The sequence below is a fragment of the Canis lupus genome, chromosome 5 (genome assembly GCF_011100685.1).
Source record: "Canis lupus familiaris isolate Mischka breed German Shepherd chromosome 5, alternate assembly UU_Cfam_GSD_1.0, whole genome shotgun sequence".
Classification (NCBI taxonomy): Eukaryota; Metazoa; Chordata; class Mammalia; order Carnivora; family Canidae; genus Canis; species Canis lupus.
Genome location: NC_049226.1, coordinates 29,554,546 through 29,574,510, shown reverse-complemented (window position 1 = coordinate 29,574,510; position 19,965 = coordinate 29,554,546). Strand labels below are relative to the sequence as shown.

The following is a 19,965-nucleotide window of genomic DNA, read 5'->3' as shown; positions in this document are numbered from 1 at the left end:
TTGCAGCCAGTGCTTGTTGATGACTCTGAAAATTCTCAGGGCCTGTACACAGGATGCTCCATCTACATTGCGTGTGCTCTAGAAAAACAGAGCAACAAAGCCTGGATGAGAGCACAGCTGTTGACACATGGTTTACTGAGTAAGTCCACTGTCGAGACCAACTGCTCAGAAAAAGGATAACTTTCAAAATGTGGTAGCTTATTGACAATGTGCCTGGTCACCCAGGAGCTCTGATGGAGGTGTCCAATGAGATTAATCTTGTTCTCATGCCTGCAGCCTTGCATCCAGGAGTCGTTTTGACTTTCAAGTCTTAGTATTTAAGAAATATATTTTGAGGGCAGCCTAAGTGGCCCAGCGGTTTAGTGCCGGCTTCCGCCCAGGGTGTGATCCTGGAGACCCGGGATCGAGTCCTGTGTCGGACTACCTGCATGGAGCCTGCTTCTCCCTCTGCCTGTGTCTCTGCCTCTCTCTCTCTCTCTGTCTCTCATTAAAAAATAAAATCTTTACAAATAAAGAATTAAAAAAAATAAAATGCACTGAGAAACCAAAAAGTTCACATGACATCCTTTATTGTAGTGGTCTGGAACCAAACCCACATCTCAGGTTTGCCTGTACAGTAAGATGTATAAAGCCATTAAAGAGAAAAAGATCTGGTGTTGTGTCAAGAAGGGATGCCGTAATATGTTAAGTGAATAAAGCAAGTATGGGACAGGTAGAGCAGGTATCAGTGGGTATGCATTTGTTGTAGAAACACAGGCACAAGAAAGGCATCCAGAACATATCACAAAACTGAAGTTGTTTAGTTTTTTTCCCCTGAGGAGTAGGTCACAAAAACTGCACAATTTTTCCATTCTGCATTTTTGTAAGTTTTAACATTTTTCTAAAAGAACTGTGAATATGGGGATCCCTGGGTGGCGCAGCAGTTTGGTGCCTGCCTTTGGCCTGGGGCGTGATCCTGGAGACTCGGGATCGAATCCCACATCGGGCTCCCGGTGCTTGGAGCCTGCTTCTCCCTCTGCCTGTGTCTCTGCCTCTCTCTCTCTGTGTGTGTGTGTGACTGTCATAAATAAATAAATAAATGATTTAAAAAAAAAAAAAAAAAAAAGAACTGTGAATATGAATACATTTATGAACAAAAAGTTTAAGAAACAAAAGGCACTGGTTTAGCAACATTTATTCTTTTTATAAATATATATATATATTTTAAGATTTTTTTTATTGATTTATGAGCGAGAGAAGCAGACACACAGATAGAGGGAGAAACAGCCTCCCTGCGGGGAGCCCAATGCATGACTCTATCCCAGGACCCCGGGATCACAGCCTGAGCCAAAGGCAGACACTCAACCACTGAGCCACTCAGGTGTTCCATGTTTATAAATATACCAATTGAAAATAATATATGTACTAAATGATTTTTAAGCTCATGTATAGAAAGTTCAAAATATGTCAAGGCAGTGCCTGAGCAGTTCCTCAGATACTGCTAGCCTGTGCATGAAAAGATGAGCGAACAAGTGAGTGCTCATCTGGTAAATGTTAACACAGAAGAGAAAACTCATAATCCATGTGGGGTCCTCGAGGAAGGCTGAATTGAGGGGTGACATCTGAGCTCTCTTGCAGAATGAATGAGAGTGTATAAGGGGGCAAGTCAAAGGACATCTGTGGAAGAGGAGCAGCAAATACAAAGAGATGGCCTGATTTTGTGAAAAGTTGGGAGGACAGGGGCTCGGCTGTGTGAAGAACACCTGTTAAGAAATAAGTCCAGCTGGTATTTTCCTTTTGTTGCTCAAGAGGAAAGGAACTGCTTTTACAAGTAACAAGTTACATAGAAGAATTGATCAGGTAGTATTGTAAGAAGAAATCCCTGGTGGCTGATAGGGGACGCTGGGATGAGGAGAGGTGATGAGACACCAAGGAAGGAAGCTCTGGTGGCTGAGAAAGAGGAGCTGCTGGTGACTCCTGATGACTGCGTTCTTAGAGATGCCCTGGAACAGAGGGGTCAGAGAGAACATGAGTGTCACCTGCAGTACAGGGTGGTGGGGGCAGGAAGGTTGCTTTGTATCCAGAATACTGCTCTGGGTTCTGACTCAGGCGGCCAAGGTGGATAGCAATACCAGTAAAAAACAGCAAGTTTGGAGGCTCTACTGGGATGTGCTGATGTTGATGGAGGTGTTCAGAGCCATCCTGCAACTTCTGTTAACTTGTTCTACATCATGATGTCTCAGGCACTTAAAATGTCAGTTATTTGTTTTTCTAAAGCATCTTTCTATTGAGCTGGCTTCCCAATTAGCACCCGAGCACTCATATTCAGTTATGGGGGTTCTGTTTTCCTGGTAGTGAAATAGAGCCCATGTGATAGTGAATGCTACTGAGAAAAGTGGTTTGATGTACATGTGTTAAAGGAATTTGCTTCCCATTCACTTGTTAGTAAATATGGGGTCCCTGTGGCAAATTCCAACTCTGGACATGCTTAATTTTCACTGTGGACAGAACTCTGCAAGCAGGACGGCAAGAGGGCTTTCCCTGTGGACTCTGGAGAGTATGCAGCAGACCTTTGGCAATGGGATAGTAGCAAATCGGTCAGTTTCTGAAATAAAGGAAACTGGCCAGAATGAGAGCTTTGGGTCCCATGGGCCTGTGTAAATGTTCTGTTTAAGCAAAGTTACTCAGCATCACGCGCAAGTGTGTCTTGGAATGCCAGTTGAGGATAAGGAACCTAGTAGTTTCCTTAGTGCTTGTGTCGAGTGTGGGGTGATGGCTGAGAAGAAGCTTAGGGAAGAGGAGCAGTGTTTCGGGCCCTGCTGCCAGATGTGCATGCCCTGTGACCCTGTGTATGGAGCCACTGTGTGCCAGCGTCCTGGTTAGAATGGAGGTGTGAGGACCGTGTGAGTCACCGGCGGTTGTGAGGGTTAAATGAGTTGAAGCACATGATCTTCTCTGAACAGTGGCAGGCACCCAGGGAGTGCTCTGTTCATTTTGATCCACAGATGGAAAGAGTTGAGGTGTTCATTCAAATAGTTTTAGAATTCCCATGTTCTTTAGTCCTACCTTACAGATGTTGTACCTTTGAAATTCTCTCTCTCTTCCTTCCTGACAAGTTGGCCCTCAGCAGCTCCGGGGCTTCCCCTGCCTCTTCTAAGTGCTCAGCCACCACCCTACCACCTGGTGCTTCTGGGCTGCTTAAAAATAAGCTTTCTCTGGAATATGGTTTTCTCTGTGATAATTTTCTTGGTGTGAGACAATCACATAAATCATGGAAATAAGCAGAGCTTCACAGAATTAGCCAAAGTGTGTTTTATGTTTTACATGAAGCAAAATGTTAGCGACACATCAGGTGTTTTGAGGACACTTGTGTGATCTCCTCGTTGAAGAGCCTTGAGGTCTGTGGGCAGGCCCAAAGCTGTGCACCAAATGTGTCCTATTAACAATGATGATAATTTGAGTCATGACTTCTGAAAGGATTTCTCACAACACTTTTTTTCTATCCATGTCTCTGGGGATGTAGAGTTTATTAATTAGTAGTTTCTTTTAAAAAGTGCAGAAGACTTTGGTATATAGGTTTACTTTTCTTCTCTGAACACATGTTTAATTCTAGTTTAATACATTGTTTTGTCAAGACCTATTTTCTTTATAAATTAGCACCCTTCCCACTTTTTTTAGCTGCACCAAATAAAAACCAACTATGATGTTTTTTTTGTACTTATAGGTCCTCTTCCTGATGGATGGGAACAAGCCATGACTCAGGATGGAGAAATATACTATATAAACCATAAGAACAAGACCACCTCTTGGCTAGACCCAAGGCTTGACCCTCGTTTTGGTAAAGGTTCATCTCAAAACCTTTTTAGATATTTTTGATGTGTGTGTGTGTGTGTGTGTGTGAGAGAGAGAGAGAGAGATAGAGAATGAGAGAGAGAGACTTTGGTTTGGGAAGATATACTAAAATTGCGTTGCTTTGTAGTATTGAAAAGGAAATGACTGCCCGCTCAGCTTTTCCTGTATTATTTTTCTTTCTTTCCTGTATTATTTTTATATCTCTTTTTATACCTTTCACTCTGGACTTTAGAATGTAGATCTGAATCAGCTTGGTAACTTGGACTTCTCAGGGTGGGGTTGAGGGAATGTTGTGGTGGCTGCTAACCAGAGTCACTGGGAGACATTTTGGGAGACAAAGTGATCTTGCTATAAATGGTCTTTCTGGCCACGCTAATCATCAGGCTGTCAGGCTGCTATGAAACCTGGGGTTCCAGCTCTTGTCCAAGACCCCATGTCTATTTCTGCTAGACTTCAGGGGGCAGTGAGCCCCATCCTGTGTTCTCTGTCCTCAGTTGGGAGGGGTGCCATCACCCTGGAGATCAGTTTTAAGAAAGGATCCTTAGTTTTTTTATTTAGGAAACAAAAAGCGAAGCCATATTCCCCTCCAATCACATGACTAAAATCATCGTTTGCACAAAGGAATACTCTCCTCATAAATGTACACATTTCAGTGATCATATACAAGCTCTTAAGTGCCACATTTCTTCACTCTTCTCAATTTCTTCAGTTGGGTTTCTGAGATAGTCTTCCAAAGCCATGGAAAAATGAGTCTTAAAAAGGAGCAAAGCATTGTGGTTTTGAAGCTTTCATCTTGGACTGGGTGCAGCTAAATGAAAACAGTGTGTACATCAATGAGTAGGTCACACTAAGGGGACGGGGACCTTTGAAGCTTTCCAGAGGTTGGCCCGACAGCAGCTGTGGGGCCCTTAAGAGAAAGAGTTAAACTCTGTGGATCTTTCCAAACACAGTCCTGGGGGAAAGGGAGATAGGAAACTTCTGCCTGGAGCTGCTTGGGTAAAATAACTTCCCTGTCAGAAACACTGAGCAGTTTTGCTCCATCCAGGTGTGACCTGTCAGGTCTGCCCTGAGCTGCAGGGACAGCCAGTGATTGAACCCCATTCCCGTGAAGTCAGAGGTAGGCCAGGGCACAGGCCATCCTTCCAACAGATGCCTAGTTTGGCTTCAGTGCTCACCTTTGGAGCTTCACAGTTTGTTTGAGGTGTTAGAAAAGTAATGTGGCATGTTAATAATTTGCAACTTCGGATTTTATTTAATACCTGAGTAAGTCCTTGCAGTTGAAATAGGAAACCAGGTAAGGTAGAGAATTAAGTCAGTGCTGCCATTTGTACAGACTGGAATGATAACTGCCATGTTTCCTTAAATCATCTTTAATGAAATGGGTCAGCTTGTCCACATTTTGAAAATTTTAAAAAATGGTCTGTGGTTTTTTTTTTTTTCCCCCTAACACAAGGTTATAAAAGATGATGATTAACTCTTAGCTAACTGCAGAACTCAGGAATTGGAGCAAAGTTTGTTTTTTGTGTAAGTACTTTCAGTTAAAATAGTGAAGTAAAACAACTTGGCTGTGATCCTAAGTATATCCATTAATGACACACACAACTTGGTCTTTGTTTTAAATGAGAAAAAGTACTAAAAAAAAAAAAAAATCATCCCACCCTCCCTTTAGCACATGTGTACACGCAAACATGCAATTAGATCTGCCAAAAAAAAGTTTCATAAAATTCTCTTACTGCTCTAGTTTCCCTGTTTGGGCCCACCATGTCTGTGTATTCCAGACGGGCTTGATAACATGCCAGAGCTTTTTATTCTGTGGCCTGACTTTTAATCTGTTCCAGACCTTTTCATTCTGAGAGCTCAAGTGTGACGAGTGGGGGCAGGAGAGGAAACAGCGTGGGCTTCTCTGATCTGAGTGACAGCAAATCGAGACAGGCTGCTAGCTGCTGAATTTGAAGGAACTTTCCTTGAAATCCGAAGTTCTGTAGTGGGTTGTGTTTTATCTCTGCCAAAAAAAAGTATAAACTGTCCTCTTTCTGACCCTCCGAGCCATGCAGACACAAACAAACGGTAGGTTGTTTTCAGGGTTGCAAGGTTTGCTCTTCTCCATTCTCCAAACCTGTATTAAACTATTTTCCTGTTTTTAGCTTAGGTCATGTTGACCTATGTCTTTAGACATTTTGAAATAGGAGATACGGCTCTGTGTAGTAAGCTTGACGTCTTCACTCCCTTCCTTGAGCTCTCCCATTTCTGTATCAGATGTTTTAGATCGATTATATTTAGAATAATTCATCAGTCATTTACATCCTGCATACAGTTGGTAAATTATCCATATAACTTCAGGAAATTAAAGGGTAATTTGTTGTGGATCAGTTTTCTTTTATCTGATTTTCTTGTTTAACATTTAAAAAACTATATTTTTTTGACATTTATATTACTTTAGGGAGTCTATTAGTCATTTATTACAAATCACAAAGTGACATCCAGTAACAGTAAGGATTTCCTGGTATTTATTGGCTTTGAGAAAAGGAGGGTTTTTATTTGTTTTTAAGGAATCCTATTAGGGATGTTTTGATCCTAGATTAACAAAAATTGGTGGTCAGCTGTTACATAGGCCATTGAATTACTTTGTATAAACACCTTTTTTCCGCCCCCTGGAGATTTTATGTTGTAAACATGAGGAAGCATCTCAAGTTTTAAATGTTTCCTTGTGTGTTGTAGAAATACTGTTTTAGGTAATAGTCCTAGAACAATTTCTGGTAAAAGCCTTAATGAAAATACACAAAAGATTAATTTCTGTTCTTTAGAATGAAAGATCTCCAGAACACTACTCATGAGTGAACTCTTCGTTTATGTACTGTTACTGTCCTTCCTGTCCATGGGGAGACATACTTGAATAATGCTAGCAGTCTGTTTCTGGAAGTCAGTGCTGATGGCACCGCTGCAGTAGAAACAGGTTTGGTGTACATGAAATATTGGAACCAGAGATTTGGGCTAAAAAGTACATCTTTTGAGTCTTAAAGGATGTAATGAACAAAAACACAATGTCTTTCACTTCCTAACAGTTGTTTGCATAGATGTTCTATACATGGAGAAACTAAAGCCTAGATGTTGATTGTGGTTCTTGGTTTTAAACCAAGGAGAGAGAGAGAGAGAGAGTGTGTGTGTGTGTGTGTGAGAGAGAGAGAGAGAGAGAGAGAGAGAAATTTTCCTAAAATAATAATGGTAAGTAGAATTAAAAGAGTAAAAATATGTAATTTATTAAGTCCTAAAGCCAAAAGTTGTTCACATCTCTCTTAATCAAACTTAAATCTTTTGAATCAACACTTAGAGGTCTTCTACAAATATTAGTATTTCAGATATTCGTTAATTTTTTTCCTTTTAACACCAAATATTCTAAGTGAATTAGTATTTTACTTTTGATGAAAATGTACCTAATGACCAACTAAGTACCTAAGTGTGCACTAGTAGAGATGGAAAAATACACTGAAGGCTGTGGACACTAAACCCGTATCTCTGCTAACGGAGTCTTGGGTAGATAGAGCATCGGCATCTAGTCAATTTTAATGAAGCAAGTCTCTTGATAATCATGCATTCAAAAAATATACATTTTTTTTCTTACCCTCTCTAAACCTTTCCTGGTGATGCTAACTTGTAAGTAGTTGGTTATGAGCTATATTTCTAACTACTTAGGATAGAAAACAATAGTTTGGGACACCTGGGTAGCTCAGTGGTTGAGCATCTGCCTTTGGCTCAGGGTGTGATCCCAGGTCCGGGGATCAAGTCCCACATTGGGCTTCCAATGAGGAGCCTGCTTATCCCTCTGCCTATGTCTCTGTCTCTCTCTCTCTCTCTCTCTCTCTCTCTGTCTTTCATGAATAAATAAATAAAATCTTAAAAAAAAAAGAAAAAGAAAACAATAGTTCATTGTGTTTTAGATAAGAAGAGCGATGGCACATGCAAAATTTTTAACAGATAAGTCTCACAAAATTTGGCCCTGGAAAGATTTTTATAATTCCCCTAACCAGCATTTTTCAGAATGGAGCTGGGTGAGAAGACGTGATGTTCTGATACTGGGAGATGTCATACCATCCCTGGCCCTGGCCCATGGAACGTCACAGTGCCACCCAGTCAGTGTCGGCCTCCACCGCATCAGCAGAGGTGGACAGAAGTGCTGGGGGATGTAAGGAATATGGCTCCAAATAGGAGTTTGTCTGATACCTATTTGTTTTCTAGGGAAACTGTGTGGCCTGTCCAAGGTTATAGCATTAAGCAGCAGAACTAGAATATGAACTCTGTCTTTTTAGATGTAGAGTTTTTTTGGGAATTTAGATTTCATGCAGTTGATTTGTTAGAAACATCCCTAATTCATCAACACTGATACATGGAAGTTTCAGAGGGAAGATGGCAATGGTTACTACATTTACGTGTATTCTATTGTGACTCACCTTAAGGAAATTACCTAAAGGGAGTGAGTTAGGACATCATCTCCCAACCTCAGTTCTGACCTTTCCCAAGATTACAAGCTTCACATTCTTTCTGTGTAAAGAAAGTTCTAATGGCTGCAAAGTATGTGTCCCTTTACCTTGAAATTTACTTCGCTTTGATCCCAGAAGTGTTTTCTTCTGACTGTGGTTTCTCCAGGTTTCTTGCGCACTCGAAGAGTTCTGGGATCTTAACCACTTCACATCCTTTCTCTGGATGCTGTTCATTTTACTGCTGCTTCTTTGAATTTAATACACCAGATTGTGTTTTATATGTACACTATCCACTGAGAAAGATAGTTGTGGGATTGCTCTCACCTGGCATTTTATGTGCCTTCCAAAAATCCTATTTTCAGATCTGCAGAAGTTACCTGGCATCCTGTTCTCTTCATAGGAATTATTATATAAGGTACTAAATTCAAACATAGTATGATAGAGACTTTTACCTGCTCAATTGGGAATCAAGAGACCTGAGTTTTTTCTGATACCACTATCTTCCCTTGACTTAAATGTGATTAGATGATACTGGATGCTTTTTTGAGAATGATTTTGAGTCGTTAATTGATGAAATGCATTCTGCTGGATTACGGATTCATCAGTGACTGCTTTGGCCCCTGGCTTCTGGGTTCAAGCACATGGAGGTTTCAGAGAGAGAGATCTGAACTATTTGTTGCATCATTCAGGTTTAGCTTTTGGTCCTCTGCTCACAGCTGGGAATTACTTTTGAAGAGGAGACAGAGAAATCTTTCAACCTTTAATCTAAAGATAAGCCTTATCACGTGAGTATGGCCCGGCCAACAAATCTTATGGGGAGGTGGGCGGTGCTGCTTGGACTTGGTAGACTTTGTCCTCAGTCTCTTGGAAGCATGTAGGAACTAAAAAATGCATATATTCACAGGATTGGGCTTTATTACCTGAAAGGTGGTGCATTTTTAGTATGCTTTGTTTCTAAAATTTACAGTTCCCATAAAGTTGTCCTAATAGAAAGCAAAGGCCTGATAGAAGCTAATTGGAAGTATCCTTCTAGGCTGTGTGTTTAGTGAAGTCTGATTTAAAACATGCTGCTCTTAGAGATGGTTACTAATTGTCCTCACTACATGTATTTTTTTTTTACTTAAGCAAATGAATATTTGCTTATTTATATTTGCTTTGAAATTAATATTTTACTTATTTTTGTTGAAATGGATATTTTAATGCATAAGATTATAGAATACCAAAATTAGGTTAATACTGGAGGTTTGCAGTTTTATTTGTGCTCGTGTGTTTTTTGTCTTTTGTTTTTTATTTTTTTAATTTTTTTTTTTTTTTAGATTTTATTTATTTATTAATGTGAGACACACACGGAGAGAGGGAGAGAGAGAGAAAGAGACAGAGACACAGGCAGAGGGAGAAGCAGGCTCCATGCAGGGAGCCTGATGTGGGACTCGATCCCGGGTCTCCAGGACCATGCCCCAGGCTGCAGGCGGCACTAAACCACTGCGCCACCAGGGCTGCCCTGTCTTTTGTTTTTTAATGTTTGTTCAGGAAGATGGTGCCAAAATAGTTTGTCAGTCATGGTGAGCAATTTGCACTGCTTACCAAGGGGAAAGCAGACCTGTTCGTTCATTTGTAGTTTATATATGGTGATGGCTCAACGATCCAAGTAATTACAAAGTGAAGGAATTTTTTTTACATGAGTTATTCATATTTACAACTTAAAATCTTAAGATCACTGAAGTCACTGAATGATAATTTAAATTAATGGTTGGTTTATGGTACTAACACCCCTAACATCAAACACCAAAACAAAAAACAACAAAACCTTAATAAGCTTTTGAAAGAAAACGGTTTCAAGTTATATTTTATCAATGCTGCATTAACAACAAGTATTCTGTAAAATGTGCTGGTGAAGAAAGCCACTGTTTGTGCCTCCCCAGAGGTTCAGATATGAGAAACAGATTGTAGGCTTTCTAGAGGAAAAATCAAATGGATTTCTGCTGAAATACCAGAATGATTTAGGAGGAGAGTGGTTCCCATTCTTTGTTTGGTTTTATCCTCCCTTTGTTCTGCTACCCTGGTTGCTGAGGTCATTTTATAGCTCATTCTGGACTTGCTTCAACTTGGAGATTCTCCTGTGCATTACTCATAGCATCCTCCTAACCAGGGATAGAAGCCGTTTCAGTATTTACTCTTTCGACATATGTCGAGTGCCAGTTATGTACCAAGCATAACAGTAGCCATCGGGGAGGGGGTTGCAGGCTACTACATAAATAAATCATGACAAGATGCATTTAGGACAGTGAGAGATGGATAATAAAGTGCCTTGAAGGGAGTAATGTGGCCTGGGGAGTGAGTGGTCAGGGAAGGCTGTTCTAAGGGGGCATTGGAGTGGGACAAGAACCCAGTCAGGCTCTAGACAAGAAGGTCCAACTTCGTGTTTATCAGCAATATATAAGACATCAGTCTCTCCTAAACTATGAATTCCCCTAGAAAAAGCATTAATGGTAATATGTTAATTAATTAATATTAATTAATTAATGTTATTTATGTTAATTAATGTTATTAATGTTAATTAATTAATATCTAATTACATGATTAGAAATCGTTGCTATTAATGGAACTGTTTACTCATTAATTGAATGAATTCATGATGGCAGGTATATTTTAAAATGTAATTCCCTTTTTGTCCATCCAGTAGTCTCATTATCTGGGCTTTGTCTCTAAGCTGGACTTCAGACTTTATTTTTGTGTTAGAGGAGGAAGACATGGTTGTCCTCTGAGGACAGAACTGAAAGCTCATTAGAACACTCTCTCCCTTTCTTCTCACCTCATTTAGCAACCCTTGTGTCCTGCCCCAAAACTGTTCAATGACATGATAAGGAGAAAATGTGCTGTTGGGGTTTTGTAAGCTACATCCACAATTGCATTGTTTGAAAAATACCATCATAATGAATTTTCATGCCAGTAGATGAATTTTTGAGAGATGTTTGAAAGAAGTAGTTGAATGGATCTAAGTAATGTTTGTTGTCAATTTTTTTTAACAGTTTAGGGATTTAAAAAGTTTAGCCCAATTTTGGGGGTCTGTGGGTTTGTGCTTGGGAAAGGAGAGAATTGCAAGAGTGCAGGAGGGAGGTATTGCTGTGCCCTGGACAAGATCTAGAGCAGGGGCTTAGAGGAGGCAAACTGCTACAACTAATGCAGAGCAAACCCCACGGTGTTGGTACCACCTGGCTCCTAGTCAGATGGCTAAAATCAACATGCCATAAGTGTTGACCAGAATATGGAATGGGAACCCTCATTCACTGCTGATTGGATCAAAAAATGATGCAGCCACTTTGGAAAACAGTTTGGCAGATCCTCAAAAAATTAAACGCACAGATAGCTTAGGACCTGGCAGTTCCATTCATAAGTGTATACGTAAAGGAAGCTGAAACCGTGTGTCTACACAAAAACCTGTACGTGAGTATTCTTAGCACCATTATTCACCATAGTCAAGAAGTAGAACAATTGTCCATCAGCTGACGAATGGACTAACAGTACACTGTACCCATATGGCGGGGCATTACTTGGCAATGAAAAGGAAGGAAATGTTGGTACACACTAGACATGGTTGAATTTTTTTTTTTTTTAAGATGTAATTATTTATTCAGTCATGAGAGACACACACAGAGAGAGAGGCAGAGACACAGGCAGAGGGAGAAGCAGGCTCCATGCAGGGAGACTGACGTGGGACTTGATCCCGGGTCTCCAGGATCACACCCTGGGCTGAAGGCAGCGCTAAACCACTGAGCCACCCGGGCTGCCCGACATGGTTGAATTTTGAATTTGGTTGAGCTAAGTGACACAAGCCAGTTGCAAAAGGCCATGTGTTATTTTGCGCCATGCATGTGTTCTGTCCAGGAAAGGCCAATGCATAGTAATAAAATAGATGGGTAGCCACCAGGAGCTGGAAGAGGGACTGTGTAATGCAGAGAGTACAAGATTTCTTTGGGGGATGAAAATGTTCTGAAATTGATGATGGCTACACAATTCTGTGAATCTATGAAAACTGTTGAAAGGGTAAAATATTTTAGTAAAACTTAATATTTTTAAAGGTTTTATTTTTAAGTAATTTCTATATCCACTGTGGGGCCTGAACCCACAACCATGAGATCAGGAATGGGTTGCTCCATCAGCCTGAGCCAGACAGCCACCACAGTTAAAACTTCTAAAAAATCATTCCTGGCACAGCATTGTTACTTGGCTCAATTAAGTATTGGGAAACATCTTTCGCATATTGATAATAAAAAGATTTGGGGAACACCTGGCTGGCTTAGAAGGTGGAGTATGTGACTCTTGATCTCAGGCCATGTGTTCAAGCCCCACGTTGGGTGTACAGATTAATTGTAAATAACATCCTCTTAAAAAAAGAAGAAAAAGATTTCATCATTAGGTTAGAACCATGGTCTTTTGCATCTTTTACAAGAGGCAGATTTTCAGTGTGAATCTAACAGTAGTTTTCACTGAAAAAATCATTTTATCATTTTATATTTAAATACATAAATTATTATGCCAGTAAGTAGCAATTTTTTGTAGATGTAGAAGTAGTTCCCTAGGTCTTGTAACACTTAGCTAGCAATGAGTGTGTTGGGTTTTGCTTTTAGTTTTAAGACTACAGGTGGCCTATTAGTTTGTGTTTTTAGAAAAGCACTCATTTCTCTTAACATATTTACTATTTTATGGTCTTGACTATCCCTGAAGGTATGTGCAAAACCTAAAATTTGTTTCTGAATGTTAAGAACAAACCAACACAACCATGCTAACATGTACATATGTAGTGTTGAGACTTGGTAAAATATCAGACAAAGTAAAGACATGCCCTCTAGGGGTTGTGGGGGACTTGGTGCAAGATAGTGTTTTAAGAGTTGCGAACACTGATTTCTCATTTTAAAGGTATGCCTCCTGAGGTTACCAGGATTGAATTTATTATCTCCCAAGTTCGTGGTTGATGACCAGATCTGTCATACTTTGTAATATTCCAAGGTTAAGGTTATAAATTATAAAAATCTAAAAACTTCCTGAAGTTTGGAAATGCAGATATTGAGAATGCGGTCTGGGAAGAGACCCATCCATGGGGATGACGAGCATGTGACAAGGTGGGCTCTTAGCAATAGTCACTGATTGAATAGGTTGCTACCATCAAACTGACAGGGCTGATTTGTTAAGTAAAACTTGACAGTTACTGTTTCATAGTCCAAGCAGCACAGACTCTGAATTTTAAAATAATTTTTTAAAAAAATTCTATCATATTTTAAAGATTTTTTTCTCTTTACCTTCTAGAAATGTTATTAAAGCTGGAGACATTGGGATTTCAGAAGTCGATTATAGGGAAGAACTTGGTCCTCTGCTGGTCTCCTCTTTTACAGCTTCTCTGGCCCTTTCCCCAGAAACAAAGCCTGTTTTGTTTCTTGCCTGCTTGTGAGGTCTCTGCTGCACCCCTTGTGGGTGCACTGTTCTTCTCTCTGTGGAAATGCTTGAGATCCTCAGAAGGTAAAGAACAGGATGCTTCTGGAGAGGAATCAATCCCAGCTTCAGTAGATAAACAAGGCAGTTTGAATTGGTCATTTACATAAGCGCTTTGTAAGGAAAGTTTGTAGCACTGCTGTATCCATAGGGAGCAGTATTTAGTGCACTCAGCAGATTAGATGGTTTCTGTTGCACATTTGGTGCAGACTTCTGTTCAACTCTGCAGAGTTCTTCCTTCATCTCTTGCTATCCTGTTTCTCCCTTCCTGTGTTTTGAATCATTTAAATAAGCTTAGATCCAAAAAAGATTGTACCAACCAATTCATGATGCCTTTAGCGTCCCTGTCATGAGTGATTACTACATATGGTATTTAATTTTAGGAAACGATGGGAAGCAGAGGATATTCTCCTCTTTATTTTCACAAGTTGTGTTATTGTCCAGTTTTCACAAAGAATATATATTTATATTAACTTTTAAATGTTATATTAGTTAATAATAATAACCCAGTGTGGAAAGCTCAGAAGCTTTTCAGATGTTTCTTAATAGATGAAATATGTAACAGTATATAGTTCTAGAATCTATTTTGCAATTAATCAAGTTTCATATTCCAGTGCTTCTTAACTTACTAATGGGGTATTTCCTAGCAGTTTCTTTTTAAAATTAATTTATATAATTGCTGGAACTTAAAACATTTTCCCCAATAGCTGTTTGTTCTAGGTTGCGATTTATGAGGTGTTCACTGCATGTGATGAAGTGTCAGATCAGCCCCCCCCAATTCATATTTAACTCGTATTATTGAAACGTAGCAGAATGTCTAAGACGTCTTAGTGGGGAAGTGTACTGAGTGTCAGACTAGAATGCTGGGAATGTATTTCAGCAAAGGAGGAAGATGTCTTGGCGGAACTCCCTTGAGACTTAATCTCCACTACCCACTTTTTTCCATTTAGATTTAATTGGAAAGACAAATACACATATGTTTGTGAGTCGTAGCATACTTAGAAATGGAAGTGGCTTGGCAAAATGGGAGAAAGCGAATGGGAGGGCAGAATGATTATCTGTAGGGGTGGAAATCTTTGAAGATTAGTAGGAATTGCTCTGGCGAGGGAAACCAAGTAATATGTATGGGGCATGTCCTGTCGTCCAGCCTGAAACAGGTGCTTTACATGTATTAATCTTCGCCGTATCTGCCAAAGGGGCACATCAGTACCCCACATACCATTGAAAAAGTGTTGGATGAGTTACTGAATCAAGTCTGGTTCTAATCATGGTTGGTTTGACCATAAAGGCCATGTTTTTTTTATATCATGATGGTGCCTGTCAATTGTGCATCTCATGTTGGTGGCAAGTAGATGTAAACAACTGTGTTAAATGAGGTTGTTGATTGGTGCCTGGCAAATCTTAGCTCTTAAAATTGTTGGCTTTTTTTCTATCCACTCTCCTACAGAATACTAAACTACAAACCATGATTATGAAAGTTTAAGATATTTATTCTTTGTAAAGACAGATCATCGATGAATATGATTTTCATTGGGCCGTATAAGAGACTAATGAAGCTTTGGAACAGTCTGGAGCAGCAAGTCACATTCTGATATCCCTTTTCTGCTCCGCCAGACAAAATACTGAAAGGAGATAACCAAAAAGACATAACTGGGGTTATAAATTTTAAGAAATAATCTCTGTGGGTCAGCAAATAAAACCTACATAATATAGGAAGCAAGGGCAGGCAGGGCTGGGGTCCTGCCAGATTGAGGGATGTCAGCTCCTCAGGATGTCAGGAACTCAGAGTATTAGGAACAAGGGAGATATGAGAGAAGCAGCTCCTGGCCCTGGCCGGCACCACAGCAAGGATTTGCCCACGTGTCAAGTCACACATTTCAGGAATCAACACACAGACCTTGTTCTTCTAACCACAGTGCCATTAAATTAGATCCCAATAAAAAAGCCTCGAAAAATAAGTGTACCTTATTGGGTACCAACACATAGCATGAATGTTGTAATTAAAGTTGTGGTACCTTGTGTAAATGAACAAAATAGAAAATCCAGGAACAATAAAATACAGCAATTTAGTCTGTGATAAAGATGTTTCTCAGGGAAAGATATACTTCACATGAGTAGTGTTGAGACAAATAAGCATGAAAAAATAAAATTGTATTCATTCATGCCACATTTCAGGGTAAATTCCAATGGATTAGATTGAGTTGCCAAATAACTATATACAAAGGAAGCATGTAGTATCTTTGAATTAAAAAACTGATGAATTCCTTTGCCTTCTGGGTGTGAGGAAAACAGCTCACATTTCAAAACGATTGGTAATTTTGCTTAAAAATAAACTTACATGTAAAAAACAGGGCAAAGTAAAAAGACAGATGGTAAACAGGGAAATTATTTGTAGCTTATATGTGACCACAGTTGTCTACCTCTAGTCTGTAGAGGTAAGATTGTCTAAAATAAGGAATGTAAAGGCTAATAACCCCATTGGAAAAGATAACATGGTTGACATAAAAAATACACATGCCCTTATGATAGGATGGTGATGAAAAACAATAGCAAAGTAAATCACACAGAGAAACCATTTCTCATCTTTCAGATTGGCAAAGATCCAAAAGTTTGGCAAGAATTCAGGAGAGAGAAAGATTCCCTTACATATTCCTGGTAGGGATGCAACAAAGTGCCAACAGTGGTGTGAGAGGGAAGAAGGGAGGAGGTCTGGCAGTATAATTTGTTTTAACATTAACTTAGTCTTTCCCAACTAGGACTCTGCCCCAGGATACGGTAGCAAAACGACAGAATTGTGTATGGATGAGTTTATTCTGAAATAGTGAAAATCTGATAGGAAATTGGTTGAATGGAATACTGATTAGCTATTTTAAAAAGAAAATGGGAGAAAACCTCTATATTCTGTGCTGGGGTGATTCCAAGGATGTGTTATGAAATAAGAAAAAGGGGGGGATCCCTGGGTGGCGCAGTGGTTTGGCGCCTGCCTTTGGCCCAGGGCGCGATCCTGGAGACCCGGGATCGAATCCCACATCAGGCTCCCAGTGCATGGAGCCTGCTTCTCCCTCTGCCTGTGTCTCTGCCTCTCTCTCTCTCTCTCTCTCTCTCTCTCCGTGACTATCATAAATAAATAAAAAATAAATTTAAAAAAGTGCAAAAAAAAAAAAAAGAAAAAAAAGAAAAAGGGGAAGTGGAGTAAAGCAGTCTTAGCCTGGATGCTACCATAGATCTACAGAGTCTGCATGTGTTTGCTTGGATTTTTTAAAATACACAGAACACTGGTGACCATTTGGGGCTGGGAAGTAAAGCAAGTCTAAGGTTCGAAAGCACAATGTCACAAATGAACCTTTATATGAGCCAGTGGCTGAGTCATATGGAGAGGAATTATTTCAGGTGACTGAACCACAGTGATTTGACAGTCGGCCCCAATGAAATATCTTTAGGACCAACAATGACAAATCAGAAACTTTCTAATAGTCATTTTGTTGAACATAAATTCATCACTCATGTTATTTGAAATAACTGCATATGTGTAGAAGGATGATACATATTCATGTTATTAGAACCATGCTTTTCAGGGCAGCCCCAGTGGCACAGCGGTTTAGCGCCGCCTGCAGCCTAGGACATGATCCTGGAAACCCTGGATCGAGTCCCACATCAGGCTCTCTGCATGGTGCCTGCTTCTCCCTCTGCCTGTGTTTCTGCCCCCACCCCCCATCTCTATGAATAAATAAAAATTAAAAAAAAAAAAAGAACCATGCTTTTCAGCATAAGAGAGAAAATACTTAGGAGATGAGAGAATCTAAGTAAAAACCCTGAGTGATACATACTGAGAATATTTATGGGTGAAATGCTGTCACGTTTGCTTGACAATCCAAGATGGTGGGTGGGGATAGAGGTGAAATGGAATTAAAAGGCTGTGTGTATTGATTGGAAAGCTGCATGACAAGCACGTGAGAGTTTAATCATTTATATTTTTCCTACTAGTTTGTAGCTCTATTGGAAATTATTTTGAAACTTTAAAACGTGTTTAGAAGCAGGGCGGGCGACTGGGTGGCTCGGCAGTTGAGCATCTGCCTTTGGCTCAGGGTGTGATCCGGGGTCCTGGGATCTAATCGCACACCAGGCTTCCCCACAGGGAGCCTGCTTTTCTCTCTGCCTGTGTCTCCACCTCTCTTTCTCCACCTCTCTATCTGTCTCTCATGAATAAAGAAGTAAAATCTCAAAAACAAAACAAAACACGTTTAGAAGCATAACCAGTGTACTCAGTAGCTCATTGAGTTAAGTGGAAATCATCACAGAAACTACAGGTACTTGAAATAGAACAATTATGAATTACACTTTCAGAATGTAGGACACTCAGGAAAAGCATAACTTAAAGATAAATTTACTGATTTTGAATGCTTCAAGAAAAGATTTAAACTAAATAACTTCTAGTCAAGAAGTTAGAAACAAAGCCTGGATGGAGAGGTGGGCCTCGGAGGTGAATACCCTCTGCACGTGTCAAGGGCCTCCATGGGCTGGGCTAAATGGAGTCACGGTAATGGTTGCTTCTGTGTCCATGTCGTCCCAGCGTCCTGGCAGAGCTGATCAGTCCTAGGTGGTGACATTGCTGGTAGGATTTGTATATTGTCATGTCTCAGATAGGTAAATTTCTGCCTCAATATTCAACCAATTTTTTTAGCACCACCATTGTGCCAGACCCTGTGCTAATAAGAACACACACATGACCAGGACACCACCACCCACCCCACCCCCGCCCCTGTGGCGGGATCAGGAGGGAAGGGTTCCTGACACGGTCATGGGCTCAGGAAAGGCTGGGCCGGCCGCTCCTGTCTCCTTGGCCTTTACAGCCAGGCACAGCAGAGGACACAGGTAAAGCCTGGGACTCCAGTGAGCCACAGGAGTTTGGTAGTGAGGGTGATGAGAGAAAGCGAGAGCAGGATGTTTAATTTCCCTTTCTCCTCATGTCCTGGCATCAGGATTTTGTTGGCCTCATCTAAGCTGCGTCAAGTGTTCCTTCTTGGCTATTCTCCAGAAAAGGTTGGAGGAGACATATTTTTCCTTCAGCGTTTGTGAGGTTGTTATGTATGGCCTGAGGTTTTCTTGCTTGCTGTGTATTAAACACCTTAGTAGAAGTGGGGACCCAAATTTCACCTTAAACAGTTGAATACGTGTCTGAATCATTTTCACGTGATGATGCTTGCACCTGCTCAGGGAGGCTACCGCGGTCCACAGTTTGATCAGGGTTGTATCTATCAGTGACAAACTCACAAGTTGGAGAATCCCTCCGTTGCTGATAGTCATGTGGTGTTACAGGTTCCACCACAGCGACGATCGTGACCGCCTGGGCCGCGTGAGGTGACCGTGGTGTCACGTGAGACCTGCCATCCAGAGGCTCGTAAGCTTCATCAGGAGCACACGTCTCATCGTGTCATCTACTTGCTCTATGAGAGGTTCTGTGTGTATTCTAGGATATATTAAGGATTGATCGTTTTATTTATTTTTGAAGATTTTATTTTCAAGTCCTCTCCCCACATGACCCTGGATTCCACCGCACGCTCCCCCAACTGAGCCAGCCAGGTGTCCTGAGGACTGAGCACTTTTAATGGACTTTGCTGCTCAGAATGCTTCGTGTCACTGGCTGTGGTAGATGTGTTTTTAAGTAAACTGGCTGTGGTAGAAGTATTTTTAATTAAACCTGTACTTATATTTTGTAGTAAATAACGTGTTCACATCACTCAGATATCCAAAGTGACCCAAAACTATCTGTGCAACTCCACCCTTCCATCACAGAGCCCCAGGTCCAAAGCCAACACACGTTCGTGGCTTCTGGGCTGCCCATCCCTTGCTGTGCTCTGGATGTGCATGGAATACGTATACCCCTCCTTTTTTTATACCTTCTGTTCCACCCTTGGCTTTTATCTGTATACATCTTCGACCGTTCACATTGTGGCCGATGCGCGCCCCATCTTGTCTCTTCAGTCTTGCATCTTATAAGGACCACGGAGGCAGCAGCCGTGATAACAAGTTCATGGAACCATTGTCCCAGTGGTGGGTTTTCAGGTTATTTCCAGCCTTCCTGCCATAAAGGCTACGTTGAGTATTCCCAGTTGCTTTTGAAAAGCTGTCCTTTGCCTTTGCTACCAGATTTTTAGGCTAGATGTTTTGTTCT

General features: G+C 40.6%; 1 protein-coding gene across 8 annotated transcripts in view; it reads left to right on the top strand.

The window, feature by feature from the left end:
• Nucleotides 1-19,965, top strand: part of YAP1 (Yes1 associated transcriptional regulator) — a 105,142-nt gene that overhangs the window by 64,043 nt on the left and 21,134 nt on the right. For 4 of the 8 annotated variants that reach the window (XM_038536356.1, XM_038536358.1, XM_038536362.1 and 1 more), the window contains exon 4: nt 3,704-3,823. In XM_038536356.1, coding sequence (XP_038392284.1) covers nt 3,704-3,823 — 120 coding nt within the window. The remainder of the gene's footprint in view (nt 1-3,703; nt 3,824-19,965) is intronic. The other 4 variants (XM_038536363.1, XM_038536359.1, XM_038536361.1 and 1 more) reach the window with 1 other exon arrangement.